We start from the raw sequence: 21,434 nt of genomic DNA, 5'->3' as shown, positions 1-21,434 counted from the left end.
CGAGTTCGATTTTTTTTACGAATCCTAAACTTGCCCTATAGTACCTATATCGCAAGTAAAAAAATTATTTCAAAAATTTTGATACCCCTTTCGGCGAGCGTTGGGAAAACGCAACGTGAATTTTCTGGAAAACCAAAAGATTTTCCAAAAATTTTTTTTCAGATTTCCTCTAATTGGACCAAAAACAGATAGTGTGTAAAATTTCAAGTTTCTAAGTCAACTGGAACTGGTAGCCGCCGGAAATGGGTTAACATTGTGCCGGTTAAAAGAAGTTGCCCAAGTGGAACAGCAATTGACGGATTCTTTTTAAGAAAGCTTTCAAGCCAGTCAGTGCCCTGCCCACTCTCTGATGTTTTGTCCAATATTCTGTCATTTTTTTGGAATTCGCAACTGCGTCCTCGGAAGCCAACCGCCTTACATCTAGCAACGTCAATCCAGTCTATAGTGTTACACTTTTTATATTGGATGTTAGAAATAGTAATTTTTTCTTACTAAAAACGGTGTTGATTGCCAAGTTTGTATGCAGATGGAGATGTTTTGAAAATCTTCGCATACCGCGAAAGGATTTTTGGTCAACTGACCAGCAGCAGCAAGATGAAAGTAATCCCCAAAAGTCTCATAAGTTATAGAAAAAAACTTCATCGATCGATCGGATAGAAAAACTCTATAAAATTTTCATCAGAAATCCCAAAATTCGTTTTCATTAAATTAGCATACACCACGAATGGGTTGTACATGTAAACCAAAAAACTTTCTCCACACAAAAAAAAAAAAAAAACAGAAGTAAACATTGTCAAACTATAAGAATCGGATGAATATGGATTGGGAAGTAAGGTGGTGAAACCAATATACCAAACCAACTACGATATATTGTGGAGGAAAGTTTCACTTCTACTCTCATCCAAGTAACGTAAAACAATCCCCGGTGGCATTTTTCATCAATCAATTGGAAGACAGAAAAGTACCATACAAACCAAACTTAAAAAAAACTACGATTTTTTTTTCGGCGACTGAAAATCGCGTCCGTCGACCGGCAGCATGAAGAGTTCGACGATACACATTTATAGCGAATGACTGGTTTTGGGATGGAGTCCATCCCCTCCCCCCGATCCAATAACTTCATATAATATAGGGAAGCCGCCATATTCACATATCGGGGCAAAACGGAAGGATTTGTGTGTGGACCGCCTTTTTCTAGTTTCCTGGCTAAAAGTTATCCTTAACGTTTTTCGTTCGATCCACATACGCCAATTGAGATAATGCACCCTGCTGAAAGATATGCTCCACACGTACATATAACGGGGTTTGGGGTTGTATGATGATGTGATGGGTGATGGTGGGGGCACTCCATCATCCCCAAACTGCCAAAAAAACTGGGCTGAGTTAGATCAGAAATTGAATCATATGATGAAGTTGGCGAAGCAGTGTATCATCAACAATAACACACAGCATCACCAAAAAGCACGAGGAGTAACTGCAAAAAAAAGAAGAAAAATCCTCGACAAATGGCAATTCGTTCGATTCATCTATATTCTCGGTATGAGAGTTATAGAGAAATTTGGGGCATGAGGCGAGTAGAAATTCAGCTAAAGGGGTGTTATGCCAGAAATCACGATGATGATGATGGGCGAACTAAAATGTTTTAGGAAAATTGAAAAGACACACGAACTGTCACTGTGGCGGCGCGGAAGAATGTTTGATTATTATTGTATCCAAAAAGTATCCCTAATAAATGTTAAATTGATGGTTATCCGTTTTTTATTCTCGAAAAATGGCAGTTTAGCTCTCTTCGGGAAGATTTACCACAACCTCAACGATGATGATGATTTCTGTATTCTAAATGATGACGACTATGACGACGATGAAGCTGGGAGTTTACTCTTTTTTTTTTTCTACTCTTTTTTTTTTTTGCTATTTTAGTAGTTGTATGTTTGTTGTGTATCCTGATTCCCGAGACACACAGCAAGGATTCAAACCCCACCATAAAGCAACACACTAAACTATATTATTTCGTCTATTTTTTTTTTTTTTCATTTGTATTGAAAGCAATTGAGGCGGTCATGAATGAGAATTTTTGTGGAAGCAAAATTTCACATCATCATCATCATCAACTGAGAAGCAGCAGAGTATGGCATGAGATGCTAGGGTTGTGATGTTGTTAGAGATATGGGGTATAGATGGTGGTTTTGAGTTCTGGGCGGCGCCAGTTTAAATCGAAACAGATAAAAGCTACAAATGAAAGATTGAAAGTTAAAAAAAAGAAAAAGCCATTTTTCTAAGTGAATTTTCTAAATTAAGTTGGTTTCTGGGATAACATTTTTCTTGAATTAAGGATAATAATGAAATTGGTGAAATTCCAACGAGGTCATATTTTTGCGAATGGAGAGGGAAGTATGAGTCAGCAGTTAGCAGATTAATAAACTGAAATGGTAAATTACTTCGAGATTGTATAGATTTTCTGTTTTATCCATTGAATAATTATTCCAATTTTCCTCGTTTTCTACAATTCTAGGTTTGTTTTAATCCTTCCAGGAATACAGGAAATTCCATGACGCTTAATAAAGGTCGTTAATGGATTTGTAGAGGAGGCCTGAAATTCTGAAATACATCTTATTCTAGTTGGAGTTGTTGGTACATCCGGCTCTAGTGCTATCTACAATACATTCATAGCGGGCCCCTCCACTTCACTTGAAATATTCTATCCTTGCGAATCCATTGCGTTGGAACCTTTTTTGCCACTAATTACTCAAAAGTGGATGGCGTGACAAAATGACGGTACGGCTTTTACACAAAAAATCAGATGAATATAAACTCCTCACCTTGAAAATAAAATAACTTTTTAAGCAAAAAACAATTTTTAACATGAAATCAGTTAAAACACAGAGCAAAGAGCACATGTCGTGGAGGGGTTTCGAACAAAGATCATTCTTAGGAGAGGAATGTTGCGGATCAGCAACTCAGATTTAGAAAAAAAAAGTAAATTAAACGAAGGGCTAAGAATGCTCTGCAAGAGCACTGTTTTCCAACTTGTACCAACTTCAGAAAACTTAAAAAAAAATGATTCCTACTACCTGAGATAGCACCTATTGATCTCCAAGAGCTCCCAATAAAACAAGTAAAACCAAAGTTCGAGTTGCAATTATAAATCAATATAAATCTTCTACACTTGTATGTAAATGGGGTTTCAACTAAAGCTCTGGCCATAGCAAGTATAAACAATGTTTTATTGAGTTGAGACTTTTTTTTTATTGAATTTTGTCCCTCAAAGCTGGTTGAAGACGTTGAATTATCGAATTTTTCCTGGTCTTCTTCAATCTTCAACAATGTATGTACAAGAATACGAAGCCAAGATGAATGAAATTATAGATCAGCTTTCTTAACATTGTTAAGAAAATAATGGTTTTAAAATAGAAATATCTTTTACAATGTCATTTACAATGCTTAATGGTAGAATCATAAACCATTAACCGTTTGTCACTTACAAATGCACCAGCTAAATCTAAATGCGGTGCATCACCAAAAGAGATGAATACGAAAGCTATTCAAGAAAAGCCATCAAACGTGGAAAATTACCGTTTTGGATTTCCACACTACATTGTTGGATAAGGTGCTTCGAATGTTTGGCCTGGCAGGAACGTAATCCACAAAACGAAATTTCTTTAGCATATACAAAATTCTTTTAAAACAAGAATGGCCTTATTATAGATAAACCTAAACCAAATTTTGGTTTGTCAAGTGATGGAAATACTGCGAAAAGGTTTTTTTTTTTTAACAAGTATCCGTGAAGTTCTGATTCCAAAATTTTATATTAAGAGAGGTCGTTTCTAGGAACCACATAATGTTAACTACATTTTCGACGTTGCTCAACGAAACTTAAGAGCTCTATCTTCAACACCATAGTTGGTATTACATGTCAAGTAGTGTTCACAAGCTCTTGGTTCATGGACCATAGAATGGATATGGGGAAGTTGCACTCCGACCTTTAAGGTCTATTGTCCAAGCTAGTGGAAGAGTATCTCAATCAATTTAGCATGTGTGACTGGAGGCAGCTATCTGGAAAATCTTGTTCGTTGAGGCCATATCCTATAACAGGGGTGGCAACCAAAAATAACTTAGTAAATTATAATATTACTTTGGTTTGAACACTTTACTCGTGTTTTGATGATTTTGATAAGCTTTTATTTGGTCGCGTAAGCTGGAATTTGTTCTGGTGGTTTTTTCATTTGTTTATTATTTTAGTTCCATCTTTCTTTTTAGTTCGAGGTCGTGTCGAAACGTTCTATAATATTACCATCTTGACAAGATTCTCAGGGTCTCTGTTTTGAACATGGCAATACCAACTAAGTCGGCCGTGCTCTCTATTTCTTAGGAGATTTTGTGTAAAATGTTTTAGTAAGTCTTTTAACACTATAAATACAATGTATTTTATATTTCAGACCAAAGTTACCGTAGAATATCCTATCTATGTACTCTTTTCAATTGGATTTGTCCATCTTTTACAATTTCTTCGTTTGAACAATTTGCATCCAGTTGAATGAATCCCAAAAACCCAAAAGCAAATTCCTACGCCAACTTTCTTAAGCACACACAATTGTTCTTTACCTACACTCTAATGGTATATACCTATACAAAAGAAAATGGAAACATTGTTTGGTAAAAATATAAGCAACATGATGTTAAAATCAGAACAGAATCCTCTTTTTGATTTAACATGCGGAAATTTACTTCTAATTTAGTCCTCTCTTCTTGTCATTTGTTTTAGCTGGCCAAAGAAGGAAGTGATGCTTAAGTACAAGCATTATAGGTTTTCTTCTTTGGTATAAACCGCATGCGACAAGCGACATTGTGACAAATGTTTACGTTACGAATTCGAATTTGAGTGAGCAAAATTAAGAGTATCACAAAGAGCTCATGTCCTTCATGCGAACAAACATTCCAAGGTATGTATACACTGGGAACTATGCTGTACCGAAAGTCTCTGTTAAACACTTACAGACTGATGATGGTGTGAGAACGAGAAGAGTAGTTTTCCTTTGTGGAAAATTGTTTAACACCGTAAGGTGTAGTTTGGGTTTTTGAAATTCCAACTAGTGCCGGATTTTGACAACTTAATGCCTCAAGAGCATAATGCATGTTTGGACATTAAATTGAATTTGAATGAATCCAATTTTATAACCAAAATCTTGAGTCTTATGAGTGATACGAGTTTTTGTGGAAAGTTGTAGACTCAAGCTCTAAAATTTTAGTTATTCGGCATTTTTGTTTGGTGTAAGTGCCCCTTTAAAATAATCCTCCTCAACTGACAATTATAGTGTCACAATGACAAGTCCGGTACCCAACTTACCAAAGAGTATGACATACAGGAGGTTATATAGAGAAATGTTGTTCTTTGAACAAAATTGCAAATTAGAAGGGCCTAGCAATTGCTGTGTAAATAGAAGAATGTACCAAAATTAATTCTTAAGAAGGACAAGTGAAGAATCAGACATTCATTGAACGTGTTGCAAAGGTACATAATGTGTACAGTACACCTTACTTTATTCTTTGGGGATTTTAATGAACGATTCATTTTTAACATCTTTAGATGACTAACTTTATTGAATTGACTGCTTTGTTAATTAAAAAGGGATGAGGTATAAAAATATCAATATACTTCTGTTTCGGCTCAACAGCATCCTCTCAATAAGCACCTATACTCATCGGCTGGATGGATACCAGAGATACACAAAGGAGATGGGAAACTTTCGTACGTTTTACCCCCCTGAACCCATTTGTTTATTTCGTGTTGTTGTAATTTCTTTTGTATTCGTGAATAAATGTGAAAAACACACATAGTGTAACCACAGTGTTTTGTCGCATACTTAGCCAAAAGCGTCCGTTTTTTCACGCATACTTAGCCAAAAGCGTCCGATTTTTCACACATACTTAGCCAAAAATGTCCGACGGAGCTTGTAGGTAAACCCGTATGGCGTCAGAAGTTTCTCATCTCCTTTGGGTATCTCTGATGGATACAACTATTAGTGTCGGAGGCAAAATTATATCCGACTGCCTAGATATCAACAAGTCTCTACACACATTAGTTCCAATTTTTCAACCAAAATCAATTTACCCGAGAACGCCATCAACGCCATTGGGTTTTTAAAAAAAGTACAATTTTTTTTTTCAAAAATCAAGTTTTTGAAAACAGATGTTTTGTTTATACTTTGTTTTCATACGTCACGTCCGTCGTCGATTGAAATTTCCTTTGGTAATTTTTTTTACTATTTTTTTTAAACGAATCTAACGATTTTCAAAAAAAAATTTTTTTAAGTTAAATTTTCAAAAAAAAAAACACTTCCATTTTTTTCTAATAATGCCGATTTTTCAATTTAGATGAAAATTTCAGGTTTTATTCTTACACAAAAAAAACATAGTCAGTCTATCGACACCACGCCTTTTTTATTAAAACCCTGATTTTTCAGAAACAATATTTACGATTTGTATCTGAGGTGAGGAAAATATTCTATAATAGTTGATATAATGTCCTCACATACCTATGCCCACCCTCCGAAAGTGATTTCTCATAAACCATATCTAAGAATTATTTGGAGCCCCCGCACACCAGAAACTTTCTATCGGCCAACAGTTTTGTCGGTCTCTTAATCAGTGAGAAAATGTATGAAAGCACGCACACTACAACGATTGAGTATCGGCCGATCAAAAAGTTTGTTTGATCGAAAAAAAATTTTGTTTTGCTACACAAATGCCTTAAAACTTAAATATTTCCTACCCAACCGACTATTTAGTCGGCCAGAGGCGGCGCTAGATCAAAATGAGGCGTGTGCTAGAGTAATTGTTCGGGGCCCCTGAGAAAATGAATTTGGACTATCATTTTGAAAAAAGTATCAAATCTTCCGTCCAAGTTCAAGTTCAAAATTCTAATAACAAACTTAAGACAAAACGTTTCATTTCAATGTAAGCCTTGTTCCTTTGGGAGGTGGCAAAGTACTACTAGTAGTTTACTAGCGATTTCCAAGACAGTAGATGATAGTACTAAATTAACCAAAACATCTACTATTAGAAGACTACCACTTCCAATGGAACAGGGCTGTAGATGAGAAACAAAATGCACGACTCGATCTCACGAACTTTTTCTTAAGTTTCAGATTGCTTTAATTTTAAAAGCTTTTTATACCTATAAATAAGATTTTTTGTTAAATGTTCTAAATTGTACATATAAAAAAAACATTAATTCGTTCTTCAAATCAAACAAAATAACATCATCTAGAATGAATTTCAGCAATTTGATTTCTTTTATTAGGGCGCGTTTTTAGAAAAAATTAAAATTGTTAGAAATCGCTATAAACATGTTTCGGAAAAAAATTATTTTAAGTAAAATTGATATGAAATTTTGCAAAAATTTTTTATCTACATGCCAAATTTCAGAAAAGTTAAATGCAAAATTTTCTAAAATTTGACTATTCAAATAAAAAATAAAAATCAAACTTTCTACATCAAAATATAGAAACTAATAAAAACTAACACTGGATTGCTTTTTTTCATAAAATTGTTAAAGTCATTTTTGAGTAAATTGTACTTTTCTAAAAAATATCAATTGAATTACCAATTGGAAAAAGGGAATAAATCCATCTCATCTTATTGTTGGCAAAACGCAAATAACTGCACAACTTCTAGGCTAGTCTCACGTTAGTCTTAAAATTTGAAAATTTCAAACAACCTGTAATATAGCTGAGTGCCATCATTGAATAATTACAAATAGAAGTGACACCGCAGATTACTCATGCGACTATAACGTACCGGAAGATAGATGAACTACAGGTTTGCGCCTCAACTATCATTCGTTCATAAAAAAATTAATAATTATTATTATTATACATTTCAAAGAGCTTATGTTGATATAAGTTTTCGTTTATTGAAAAGTCATATTAGTCTAGAGGAGAAAGGAGATGCCTTTTGCTCCTACCGACCTGAGTTCGAATACCGGTATGAAATGAAATTGTTCTTTTTTTTACATTTTTTTTTTATAAAAAATAAATTTAAATTGTCTTATAGTACAGATAAAATAGTAGGTACATTAAATCAAGATATAAAAAAAAAATTGTTACGCTCATGAAACTTGGAAAAAAGTTTGCTTTTGGGATAAGAACTAAGTACAAAAAAAGTCTATACAAAAAAGTTAGGTAGAAGGGTGTTTTTTCGCGGACAAGAGGGAGGGGGTGAAGGTCAAAAATACACTGAACAAAATTGTTAGTAGAATATCATCATATGACACATGTATTCAAGGTATTTTTTGATGCTGAATCTAATGACAAAAAAATAAAGTCAATACGATTGCTTTAAGAAAAAATATCGCCGATTAAAAACAAGGGTGCTTGTTTTTTGACTTTAACAGGTAAAATATAACCAAAATCCATGTAAAAAACATGCTACACTGATGAAATTCGGGATGAAGATTTAAGGTAAAGTAGGGACAGAGGATTCATAAAGTTCTTAAAATTATTTTTGGTGAAAGGGTGTTTTTTTGATGGGTTAAGTTGTGTGTCAGGAAGGTAACATAATAAATAATTGTTGTTGTATTTGATAACACACTGTTTTTATTGCCTTAGTTAAAGGAAACTACCTTTAATGTTATATATTTTTTCTTATACTCCCACATACAAACCCCTCTTAATATTTTATTTGGAATTCTTTTTTAAAATATTAGATAAATTTTACAATAAGACTAACGTACCATTACTACATAAACAAATGAAAAAAATCATGAAAATTATTTTTATTTTTAAGCTGAGCTTCTTGTTTTACAGACATCCGTCTAATTTTAAAAATTCTTATTATCAATCAATAAAAAAAAACAATACGTTTTTCTCAACGATTTTGAATTAAAAAAAAATATTTTAAAATCGGTAAGCAATCCACAGTGCTAAGATTTTTTTGACAAATTTAATTAATTTTTATTCTAGTAATGTAAAAAAAAAATAAAAAAAAAACAATCTCAATTTTCCGTCAGTTTCGAACCTGGGCAGGTCAACTTGCCAGACATTCACCTAATCCTCTAGGCTATCTCCACTTTTTGAAATAAGTAAACTTTTATCTACATGTATAAGCGGTTTAGGATTTGGATTTGCTTTTGGATTGCTGGATTTGCTTTTGGATTGTTGGATTTGCTTTTTTAATTCAACGCACGATACTAGCGCCTATAATTTTACAGCGGAAGTTTCCCTGGGTGTCCACTTCTATTTGTAATTATTCAATGGTGCCATTGCTATATTAAAATAAAAAATTAAAATTTATCAGTTGTTTAAAATCACTTGTATATGTATACTCGTATATGATTTCTATTAGAAAATCGTTTTTTTCTTTCTTTTTTATAGAGACAAGATTTACATCAAAATGTGATTTTAGGAATATTGAGGAATTATTGCTTCTTTTTGTTATGTACTTGAGTACATAAATTAAAAACTCTTAAATACTTATTTAAGTTAACATTTATTGAAATATAAAATAATACGAATATTATAACATTGAAAGTTTAAGCTCTTAGTTCTTGTTAGTTTAACACGTGTAGTCAGAATGAATGTCAGTTTTGATTCGAGGTTTTACATGAGATCTTTTGTTCGATTGTAAGTTTACATTATGTTTATACACGACATGACATATGACATGACATGACACTTTTAATTGGTGATTCATTTTTGCTTTTGAGTTGAAGAAGAAGAGACGGGAAAAAACCAAGGGGCTCTCCCTGCTAAATACAGGAAGAATCTTCCACTTGTCGTGGTCACGGGTAGTCTACCCGTGACCACGACAAGTGGAATCTTGTCGGAAGGTCGGGAATAAATATTCAATTAATTATTGAATTAGAAAAAATCGCGGTAAGTCCGTTAAGCTAATAAAATAAATATGTGTAATCGCGAATATAATAGTTTAAAATCTAAAATCTAATTTTTTTTTACGAAATAACTGATAAATACATAAATTATTCGCATGTTTGTTTGAGCAAAATTTTTGACTTAAAACGGGTTTTTAAAGTTTGGTGGATTGTAAATCCGTCCGTATTTTGAAACATCAATGAATCCGCAAAATTTGTTCGAATACGGAACAGCGAAAATTCGAAAATTCCACTGAATAAAATGGTCCTTTTTAATCATTAAATTGGCGGCGGAAAACAGAAATGTTCTTAAGTCCTAAGTAACAAAGTGTTTAAATTGGTAGAAAGTGTGAAAAATCAGTTTATATAAATTGCGAGCGTAAACGAGCAAAGAATTTTTTTAAGGGAAATAAAGTTTACCCATTCTTAACCTTTACAAAAAATTATTTCATACAATTTTAAATACCTATACAAAATTGAAAAATAGAAAAATGAAAAAAAAAAACTGTTTTTATCACTGAGATTTTGTAACAAAAAATGTATTAATTTCATTGAGTTTTAAATTTAATTGAGAATTTTAAAGCAAAATTTTAGATAATCCAAGTTGCTTGGCAAACTAAATATCTGCTTCACTTGAGAAAAAAAAAAAACAAACAATAATCTTAAATTGTCTAATTTATTTTTTCTTTCCTACTTTTGCAAAAAGTGGCCAATGTATGCTTCGACTCATCTCAATGCAATCATGGAAATCGAGTGGAAACAAGCCAATTTTAAGCCCCCGCGGGGCCCCTCTAAGCGCGGGGCCGTGTGCGGGGGCACACTCCGCACACCCCTTCCGCCGCCTCTGTAGTCGGCTGCCTGTGCGCACACTAGGAGCCCAAGTCTGTGCGGGGGCTCTTAAAAATACACACCTACCAACACGACTATGTGAACTACTATGGCACGCCCAAATGATAATATGGTAGGGTGGCCAAACAACATAATTTTGAATAAAAAAACTGTTTGGGGACTTTGAAATTTTCAGTACATGCGAGTACACTGTGGTGTATGCGTAACTTTTATTTGGAATCTTCCCGAGGTAGACAAACGATTGCCGTTTGAATTTTTGAAAAAAAAAATAAATTTTTGGGGTTTTTAGAAAAAAAAATGATATTTCCTAAACAGAGGGTGGTGGACAAATGATGATTTTGAGAATGCATGAAGAACTCGAGCTGGACAAACGAATGCAAAAAAAAGGAATAGTTTATTCACCACATTTTAGTTTTATTGACTTCTCTTTTATTTTGTTTTATTCGTGCTCTGTTCTTGACTTTCTACTTGTTGAATTTGTTCTTCTGGATTGTGAGGCCAAAAAGTTGGTCGATTTATAAAATCTGGTGCCTCTTCCGGATACATATCGCAATAATCTTCCCAAGTCATTTGATCAAAAGGTACCAACGATCGTATTCTTTGCATTTCCTTTTCGTAAGCTGCAATACGCTCATTGGATTTTTCTTTAAATTCAGCAATTTGAACCTTTGTAAAGAAGATTTTGGATTTAAAATTCCTCCACAAAAAATCAATAAAATAGTAACCTTAACATCTTCTTTGAGCTGCTCAAATTGTTTGGTATAAATGTCCGTTGGATAGGGTACAGAAAAACTCGTATATTTCTTTTCCAATTCTTCTACCACAGCCAAAGATTCAGATCGGACGTTACGCTTATAGTAATCCCAGTCAATTATTGGAAGACTCTTTTTTAAGGTTCTTAGATTCCTGAAGATATAAAATATGACTTATCTCTTTGAGTTGAAACATTTCGAAAGAAACAAACTCTTTGTAGTGTTGTCGTTTCGCAAACAAGTTTTCTAAATGATGGATTTGATTTCTTGGGCAGCGTTTTCTCAATTCCATAAGTAAGGCCACATTTTTTGGTGGCATTTTTGAAACCATTTTAAAATATCAAAATAAATGTTGAAATGAAAAAATTATTTCAAAATATAATTATAAATAAATTACAAGTCAAATCTTTAAGGAGATTGCTTGATAATGAAAAATATTGTAAAGTAAAATATAACTATGTATACTTTTCTTCATGATAACCTTAAGCCTGAACTACATCAAAACACAAAGTCAAAAAAGTACAAAAAAGTAAACAAGATGTTTTTTCTTCTTCCCCCTAGTAGCTTGTTTGTATATCTCCCTTTCATTTTAAAAAAGTATTCGATTCAAAAAGCTTGAACAAGACCAAGCTTTCAATTTTCACAAAGTTTCAAAAACAAATACACTCAAACAATTTTGTATATCCTTTCCGTAAGGTAGCTCTGCGATCACATAGTTCCTGTCATTTTGCGAAGAAAAGCTCTTTTGACAAATAAATGTCATTTCAAAATAATATCAAAAAATTATCAGCTAAATTTATAAAAACGTCTGGAAAACAATGCCGTAAGCAAGAAATAACATTATTAAATGTTTTAGAATATTTGTATACCTAAATACATTATGGGACATTCAAAGATTTTGTAATGGTTCAATTTAAATTGAAGAAACTCATTTATTTTGTTGCTTCTGTGCGTTTAAAGAATGGATCATAAAAGACTTGGATTTTGGAATCGAATGGTCTGTTAAATTGAAGTTTTTTTTTTAATTCTTCACGTAAAAAAAAATCTATTTTGCAGAAGCTGAGGATGAGTTTCTGATAACCATCATTCAAAGAGAAATCCGCCGCTCTGGGATAAAAAGCGAAAATACTTCAGACTTGCAACATTTTGCAACAAATGACTCAGTGTTTGTTAGGATAGTTTTCGTCGCATTTTCAAAAGCTGTCAACGCCTGCAAAATTGGGATTGGTGCATTTTGAAATATGAACATTTGTATACAATGTCAAATAATTTTAAATAAATTCTATATTAAAAAAAAAAGCATTTCATTTTTGGTTCCCTCACCATTTTAATGGGTGTAGTTTTTTTTTCAATTATACATAGGTAGTCGATTCCCTCAAAGTCGAACTTCATCCAGGTCGAACTTCCCTTGTTTACTTTAAAAAAAAAATTTTATTTGAAATTTAAAACTTCAAAAACAAAAGAGCTTTTTTAGTTATTTTTTTTCCAATAGATGTCAGGTAAATATACATGTGATTTTTATATTTTGAGCTTTTTTACTTTTTTGTACTTTTTTGACTTTGTGTTTTGATGTAGTTCAGGCTTTACATTAGGTGTGTTTTGTTTTTGTTTAGGTATCTATATATATTTTGTACAAAAAAACGACATCAGGTATTTGAAATCCGTCCAAATATTTGGCACCACTGTACATACACTTTGGCAGTTATCTGTCAAAAATGTGCCTCGCTCTTGTTTTTTTTTTAAACTCCGTGGTGGTATGGCCATTACATCCATGATGGATTCAAAAAACCAAAAATCATTTGTATATTTTTATCTATATTTTAAGACCATAACCATTAACATTATCTGCGACGTTCTTATGTTATAAGCGTTTGAAGGCAGCCATATTGATTTTTTTTTGATTTTTTAAAATAAAACGTGTAAAGTTTTTAATTTTTTTTTCTAATTTTTCGACAAAATTTTGGTAATTTCATATTTATATTCATTCAACAATATTATCAGAATTCATTTAAGACTTATATCTGCATAATGCATTGCGTACATCTCGAAATATTTCTATTTCAATGCAACCATTTCCAACAAAATTTCGCTTATTTTTTTAAACAAAAAACAGAAAACTTAACAGATACAAAATGTATAAAACTTGACGAACAGACATTGAGCTGCAATAAATACAGTCTTTATCAATCCGACATCTGCAAAAGTATTTATTAAATTTTAAATATAGAAAATGTTGGATTTTCGCATGTAGGGCGTCCCAAAAGTAATGGTCCACACACCACACGAAATAGGCCAAACTAAGTGGAAGTGGTGGCTAGATATTTAAAGAGAGATGTCCCATGTGACATGTCCGATGAGACATGTCCCAAAAAGCCAATGATTCATTTTATTTTTGTTTCGATGAAAAACTGATCGTTTACATTTAAGTTCATAGGCGTTTTACGCGAATCATTGGGTTTTTGGGACCAATTACAAATTTTACTAAATCTTCGAAAAAAACACCCTTTCACCCAAATTTATTTTTATGAAAACTTTTTATTCTTGGTTTCTATTCCAAATGCAACGTTTTTACCAAATATCAAAAGGGATAACCCATCAATTTTGTTTCACTCAAAAAAATACCATTATATTCTTATAGACTCTTGAGATTCTTGTTTCCAATCTCAAAAGTAATATAATTGCTGAATTTCCGTATTATTACTTAATTTTTCCAATAAACCCACAAATTCTCTACACCAAAAAAAAACACCCTTTATAGACTTATTTTATACGTAATTCCCATGGGAAAGACAACAGTTTTAATAAATTTCGTAAGCGTACCCTTATGCCATTGATTTTATCGGACTTATGGCGATTTTCCTTATTTCCTCAAAACACCTCAAAAAAAACACCCTTTCACCAAAAATATTTTTATATTTTATCTTAAATCTTCATCCAGAATTTCATTGATGTATTTGCATCATGCTTTCCACATGGGTTTCGGTTTTATTTAACCTGTTGGTTGGAGTTAAAAAACAAGCACCCTTGTTTTTAATCAACACTAACTTCTCTTAGAGCAATCGTATTTATTCTTATGTTATTAGATTCAGCATCAAAAATAACTTAAAAATATGTGTCATATTCCACAAACAATATTTTCACCATATTTTTTACCTTTTTTTCCGCGAAAAAACACCCTTCCACCCAATTTTTTTATAAACTCTTTTGACCCTTGGTTCTTATCGCAAAAGCAAACTTTTTGCCAAGTTTCATGAAAATGTCATATGAAGCTCAAAGTATTTAAGTCTTTATAAAATGAAGATGTCCCACATGAAGATCTTAAAATTTCGAAATACCAGAACAATAAACAGACTCGTCAATTTTTTTTAGTAACGTAAAAAGATTAGAAGGCTCAGATCTAGTCAAAAAAGTGGGGCCTAAAAAAATATAGGAAAAAATTTTTGGCTGTTTAAAAATGTATATCTTAATATTGTTAGTGTTTCCTTTCTATGAAGAGCCAAAAGTCTAGTGTCTTGAAACTCACAACCATTTCCAAAGATGGGGTATGGGGTATAACTTCAAAAATCTTTGATTTCATTCGCTCAACCTACACTTCATTCCAATTACGAAATGCAAATAATACAAATCACGTAGCAACAATGAACCTTTCCCATTGCGTTGTTAACGTTTAATTTTTTTTTAAATAAAAGTCCTTTTATTCAAAATCATAATTTTTTTTATTCCAGCCACGTTCAATCCACACACCTTCCCGGTGGTTACTTGTCTATAAAAAAAAAATATAATCCCCAAAAGTAAATAATCGAGATTGACGAATCGTTACGCTTCGGTGGAAACTTAATTTTGCACAATTACTCCAAGATCCGTCAGCAGAGAATCAGAATGCATAGAAGCAAGAAGCACGTCACAACAATATGAGTTGAAGACGAACTGAACAAACAATTTACCAAATCGAACCCAAAATTTTGGAAAATACTGCAATCAGAAAAAATTAGAAATTGATGGTCGGAATTTCGAAGGAAGATTGTTTCGAAAATTATATGTGTAACATTGCATCATCCAAAATTCAATTGAATGAAACTATAGGATCTCTGAAATCAGAAAGGGGACGTATAGAGTCTCCTATTTTCTACATTGTGTAGGTTAGTCATGTTTGTGTGTGTGTGAGCTATGAGGACGATTGGATTTCGTGGTAACAGTGTGACATTGTTGACGCTAGCCCGCATATATGCAATGGAAATACATACTTCAATTGGACAATATTACCGGATACGTGCTAGGAATTTTAACAATTTTTGCAAAAGGCAGAGAGTGGTAGTGGGTGTTTGGTGATTCTGTTCTCTAAAAGCAATCAAAATTCTTGACGAATTACCAGCACATGAACGAATGCACATCAGCAGAGTTAACGTGAAATGGATTTGTTCTGATGATATTGGGATATTTTTGTTTTGTTTTTACTTTTAATTCAATTTTTTGAATGGGTTGATAGTTGCTAGGAATTCCAGGTTTCAAATAACGACGACAAACCTAAGAAATAGATTGAAGAAAGTTATCAATTACTTTATCGGATTTATTCTGTGGATTTGTTGGATTTTTCGTAAAGAGCGAATAAAATAACAACGAAATTTAGAGTTAACTTTTTACTTGAATGTTAAATATATTCTCACAATTTAAAATCTTGATAGTTAAATAAAACGAGGTGTTTAGACCCACTTCGCTGAAAGAAGGATCAGAGCTGCCAAAGCTTTACAAACCAAAAAAACAGGGGAAAAGTTGGTTAAAAAGGCCATCTAGTTTCATTAATTTTTTAGAAAGTAAAATAAATAGTACTCATACACCACAGTGAACTTTTTAATTTATAATTTGGAAAAAGTAAATCCACTAGTGTAGACACGCGCCTCAAATGTTATTTATTTGATAACTTACTTGATTTAATGTTGTCCATACACACAGAAATAAAAACAAGGTAAAATCATTAAAAATAAACATGATTCAATTTTACCAATGATTTTGCTTCATAGGTTTTTCGGATTATTTTGAAAGGATTCCATTCCTTTTAAGACAATATTTCATTCCTTCGCTCTCCCTCTTTTTTCTGAATGTTTAAATCTTATTTTTGAATTGCGTACAATTATATTTATTTGAAAGAATTTCCACCCTCAGCCGGGAATTGAACCTGGAACACTTTTGCTTCCGAGTAACATATCTATCCACTGAGCCACAGCTGGCATAAATGTAAATACCATGTTTCATGTTGAATCAAAACTAAAATATCTACAAATATTTTTTCAAGTGTAAAATCGTTGAATTTTCTGGTTTGCCATAGAAAAGCTACAAACAAATATAAAATCGTGTGTGATTTCTTTTCCAGTACACGAATAGTAGATCTAGTACTAAACCTTTCTCAACTAACTGTTAAAGTTCTTTTTACGACGTTATATTGAAACAACCGTTTTCTTTAAGCGATATAATCCGACTCACTTCAATTCCATAGACCAACCTGGAACTTCTTTAAGAACTTCCAAAATACATTACTCAGCTTTGACCTACTGAGTTGCATTCTGTAAGTTGACTTGACCCACTGAGTGTTGTGTCACATTAAGTGTAACGTACAACTGCCATTCTGCATAATTGGTATGCAGTAGGTACAGTGGGTTAGGTGGTAAGGTAATGTGGGCATAACATAACCATGGTAATTCCAACAAATTACATCACTTTTTTACTTATAGGTACTATGTATCAAGTTATGCATTCGTAATAAAAAAGTTGAAATAACAATTTCCATGATATTACGATGATAGAGAATGCGAAAAAAGTGGCTCTCGAAAGTCCCATCACACAGTGCGTCGAGTGTATGGGGGATATGGACAAAAATCAGAATATAAACAATTTGTGTTTCTTTGAATAAGAAAACCTTCAGAAACACATATTTATGGTATATTTCATCAAAGTAATGATAAATTTCACAAAAAAATAATAAACAATTAAATAATATCGAATGAGAGCTAACTCTGCAGACAAAATGAGAAAATTGTGATGACAAAAGTGCAATTAAATTCCCTGATATTTTGATATTCAAAATATTTTGAAAGGCGCTTTAGTATCCACAGCTTTTTGTTTTCTTAAAACAAACTCATAAATCACCTTTATGTTTGAACATTTTACAATTTAAGCCAATTTTTCGATAAAGTTCTTACTTTTTAGTACTGAAAATGAGTCAACAAAAATGTAAATATTTTGAAGATGAGCAAGTATGAGCAAAAAAGGTGAGCATGATAAGAAAGTAGAAATATAAGGGAACCTTGTGGCATACAAGATTCTGCTACAGCTTGCTACAGTCTGATATAAATTTAGTTTTTGAGTCACAAAAAACAGACTTTTTTTTGGTTATATTTTTTAAATACTAATTTCACTTTACAAAAACAAATTGACATACACACCTGATCTTCAGATAATCATTTTGATAATTAACAAAAAAAAAAGTAAAGAACATTTGTTTTCACTTAAAAAAAAAATGATAAACATCAATTTGAACCTTAGCTTGAATAATCAAAATATCATGAAAAACACCACTAATGTTATTGAATCTTATATTTAAGCAGTGAAAAACTGTGTTTTATTACTGTTGAATATAAGCCCTACACATAAAGCACCGGTTTTTTATCATATAATAGAATTGATTTTTTTATTTTTGTCCACTGGTCAACGCACTGTGCATCAGTCTGTCAGGATGTCTGTCGGTGGTATGTAGCAGTTTTAGGATCCTATACAGAGGGGTTTTTGGAATTAACTTTTTTGGACCAAAAATAACTGTACCTGTCATATAGCAATTTTGGAGAAGTTTAATTTTCTCAAAAACGTCTCCTACGATTTTAATTTAGAAAATCAAGTACCTATAAGATTTTAAATAAGGTCTATCTTTTAATGAAAAAAAGTTTTCTTCAAAAATCCTTATCAAATCAAAGTTTATTTTTATTTTCAAATTTTTTTTTTTCAAAAAATTATTTATAAAAAATTACATTTTTAAAAAGCGGCCTTAACGATTTTGATTTTGATTTTTTCTAAAAATGCATTTTAATAAGAGAAATTTAACAGTATACTGTTTTTGGAGCTCTATTTCATTTAAAGAGTTGTTTTTTATATTTTAAGAACAAATTTTAAGTTTTTTTTTATACATTTACCAAATTTTTATATAAAAAGTTGCTTGTTCTAAGAGGAAAATTTAGTTAAGGTCACATATTGCTGGCTGATGAGAATTATAGGGTTGTATGTCAACTCACCTTAGTTTTGAGAAAATCGATCTCAAAGTTTTTTAAGGTCGGTTTTTGGAATAAATAGTTACATAGGTATCATTAAATTATTGATGCGATCTTATAAAGGACCCTAAAAAATCATAAAACCATGAAAAAACTAGAGATGCCGCGAACATCGATTTGGCCGAATACCGAATACCGAATATTCGGCCACGCTCCTCGGCCGAATACCGAATATTCGGCCGCCGAATATTCGGCCAAGGATAATCAGAAAAAAACGTTGGTAAATTTTATACTTTGTCTCAAGAATAGATGTGGCTTAAAAAATTCCCAACAACATCGTATTGTAACGATGAATAACTGAACTACTTTTAAGATAAATGTCTGAACACACTACCTACTGCTGCAAAGGTAGACATCTAAAATCGAATTACATATGAGGCAGTGTTGCCAATAGTGCAGATTTATCTGCATTTTCAACCTATTCCCAGACTTTTAAGAACCATAAATCTGCAACTGAAACTTAACGTTTCCAAAAAAATCTAATAAAATGGTAATTAAAGTAAGGCCTAGGACGAATTAAGACATCATTTATTTTGCCAAAACTATCAATTTTTTCTATTATTTAACTATAGTTTTCAAATCAGCTGGAGTTTGTTCATAACGTTGTATAAATTTCCTTCTTGATTTTTACATTTCATTTTCTCAAATGCAAATTGTAACAAAAATTCAGTACGATTTTAATTTTATAGAGGAAAATGGATAACAATACAACTATTAAGAAAATTTAACAATTTGAGCGAGGAAAAATATTCTCGTTATTAATTTTGCTGACACCTGTTCGCAAACTTTCAAATTGAGTGTCCCAAATTTAAAAAAAAGTCTGCATTGCAGATTTTTTTTCGTCGTTTCAGCAGATTTTTCAAAACATTTTCATGGCAACACTGATATGAGGACTGTTCGCCAAGATCGAACAGCGGACCCTTACAAGTGGTGGTCAACACATACTACAAAATTTCCAATTTTGACAACATTTGCTAAAGTCTACCTTTCCTCTCCTGGGACAAGTGTTTACAGTAAAAGACTATTTTTCGAAGCAGAAATAGTCTACGAAGATAAACGTAATCGTTTACTATACAACAAATGCGGAACAAATAGTTTTCATTCACCACAACTTGCCTTTAGTAGATTATAAGTAGGTACTAAAATTAAATTTTTTTAATAAAACACACATTTTGGTATAATAATTTATGTCTTTTTTCTTCTCCATTTGGTATTCGGCCTAATAGTTAAACTATTCGGCCGAATACCGAATACCAGAAAAATAGGCCGAATAGGCCGAATACCGAATAGTGGCCGAATAGTTTGCGGCATCTCTAAAAAAAACATTAATTTCACCACAAAAAAGGATTCTATGAGCTTTGACATAGAACCTTTTTATGAAAAAGTTTGTTTAATATTATGAAAAAGGTTCTATGGATCAAAATAGAACCTTATAGTTCTAAAGAGCTTACATAAATGGATTTTATATGGAAAAAAAAGTGAGTTTCATTGTGAAGATGGCTTTGATTTTATTTTTATTTTATTTAAATTTTGTACTAAGCAGTGAAAGGACTTGTCAAATTCTATTTAAAAAAAAAAAACAGAAAAATAACGCAAATCACGTACATAGTTGCATTTATAGAAAACAACAATTCCTGCTTTTGTTGAATTAGGTACACGGAAAAAAAGACATGAAAAAAAAAATTACAATTTTTATTAAGTTATGCGGATTTTAGCATGCTTTGTTGCCAAAAGACAGAAAAATCATTTCAATCTTAGCAGCTACACTTGAATTTTTTTAATAAGAAAATTTTTGTTAAACTGAATTGAAGTTCGTTCTTCACTTTGATTATAAAATAGAGTTTAAACGCATTCTATTTATTTTTATTAGAAATCATATTAGTTTAAGAGGATAGGATTTTAGAGGAGTATCATCTTGGTTCTAAGTGCCTTATTTGTATCCTTGTATAATGTAAATAAATTTATTCAAATAAAAAAAAAAGTCTTATACGATAAAACTATAAATAGAAATAAACAAATATACATAATTGTAAGAATGAATAAGGAAGAGTTCACTTCCGCAAGCACAGTAAAATCTTTACCTTTAAAAAAAAAATACTCAATTTGACAACTAAATACAAATAAAAATTAGTTAATTTTTAGTATTTTTGCTTTTTTGGTATTTAGTTGAAAGCTGAATCTCGTTTGCAATTGCTTTACTATAGTATTATCAAAAAATCACTTCCAATTCTTGGCCAACAAGAAAACATTACTCTAATTTGGTTAAGATGCAACCCGAATGAACTATTGCAAAAGTTAATCCATAGTACATAATTTGGTTTAAAGAGTATCTACACAACGAGATAAAAAAAATTCATTGCTGTTTAGCAAAAGTCCTGTTGTGAAATCGATAGTCGATAGTTGATAGTAAAAAAACGACAAATTAAACGACGATTTTGCTCCAAAATATGAAATTTTGGAGCAATATCGTGGTTTTTTGACTTTCAACTATCTACTAACAAGTTAGCCGATTTTACCAATGTTGTTCAATACCAGCAAAAATATCAAAAGATCTTTCATTTTTACTTCAGTTAATAAAAAGATCATTTCCATAAGATTTCATGTTGAGAAATTTGTGCAAAAAAGTTGTATGTAACCTAAATCAATGTATTT

At 31.8% G+C, this 21,434-nt stretch overlaps 1 protein-coding gene and 2 long non-coding RNA genes across 3 annotated transcripts; all 3 read right to left on the bottom strand.

The window, feature by feature from the left end:
* Window positions 1-11,107: 11,107 nt before the first annotated feature.
* LOC129905695 (ATP synthase subunit d, mitochondrial-like) lies at window positions 11,108-11,901 on the bottom strand. The gene is made up of 3 exons (XM_055981235.1): window positions 11,682-11,901; window positions 11,443-11,623; window positions 11,108-11,383 (listed from the first exon to the last, which is right to left on the bottom strand). Exons 1-3 carry the CDS (start codon window positions 11,798-11,800, stop codon window positions 11,147-11,149), a joined length of 537 nt encoding a protein of 178 aa, XP_055837210.1. The 5' UTR covers window positions 11,801-11,901; the 3' UTR covers window positions 11,108-11,146.
* Window positions 11,902-12,231: 330 nt separating this feature from the next.
* LOC129905694 (uncharacterized) lies at window positions 12,232-13,035 on the bottom strand. Its single transcript, XR_008770635.1, has 2 exons — window positions 12,793-13,035; window positions 12,232-12,679 (listed from the first exon to the last, which is right to left on the bottom strand). It is a non-coding gene; the product is annotated as an uncharacterized LOC129905694 (long non-coding RNA).
* Window positions 13,036-15,134: 2,099 nt separating this feature from the next.
* On the bottom strand, window positions 15,135-16,259 carry LOC129907558 (uncharacterized). Its single transcript, XR_008771081.1, has 3 exons — window positions 16,134-16,259; window positions 15,839-15,993; window positions 15,135-15,441 (listed from the first exon to the last, which is right to left on the bottom strand). It is a non-coding gene; the product is annotated as an uncharacterized LOC129907558 (long non-coding RNA).
* Window positions 16,260-21,434: the final 5,175 nt, after the last annotated feature.

Source organism: Episyrphus balteatus, chromosome 1 (genome assembly GCF_945859705.1).
Source record: "Episyrphus balteatus chromosome 1, idEpiBalt1.1, whole genome shotgun sequence".
In the NCBI taxonomy this organism is placed as follows: Eukaryota; Metazoa; Arthropoda; class Insecta; order Diptera; family Syrphidae; genus Episyrphus; species Episyrphus balteatus.
This window is presented reverse-complemented; position numbering and strand designations above follow the sequence as displayed.

What these genes read in the sequence shown, in the direction of transcription:
- LOC129905695 (XM_055981235.1), bottom strand. Translation starts at nt 11,800, where the DNA reads ATGGTTTCAAAAATGCCACCAAAAAATGTGGCCTTACTTATGGAATTG. An exon ending in AAACGACAACACTACAAAGA is followed by an intron (nt 11,624 to 11,681) that starts GTTTGTTTCTTT and finishes TTATATCTTCAG; the next exon opens with GAATCTAAGAACCTTAAAAA. An exon ending in AGCTCAAAGAAGATGTTAAG is followed by an intron (nt 11,384 to 11,442) that starts GTTACTATTTTA and finishes TTCTTTACAAAG; the next exon opens with GTTCAAATTGCTGAATTTAA.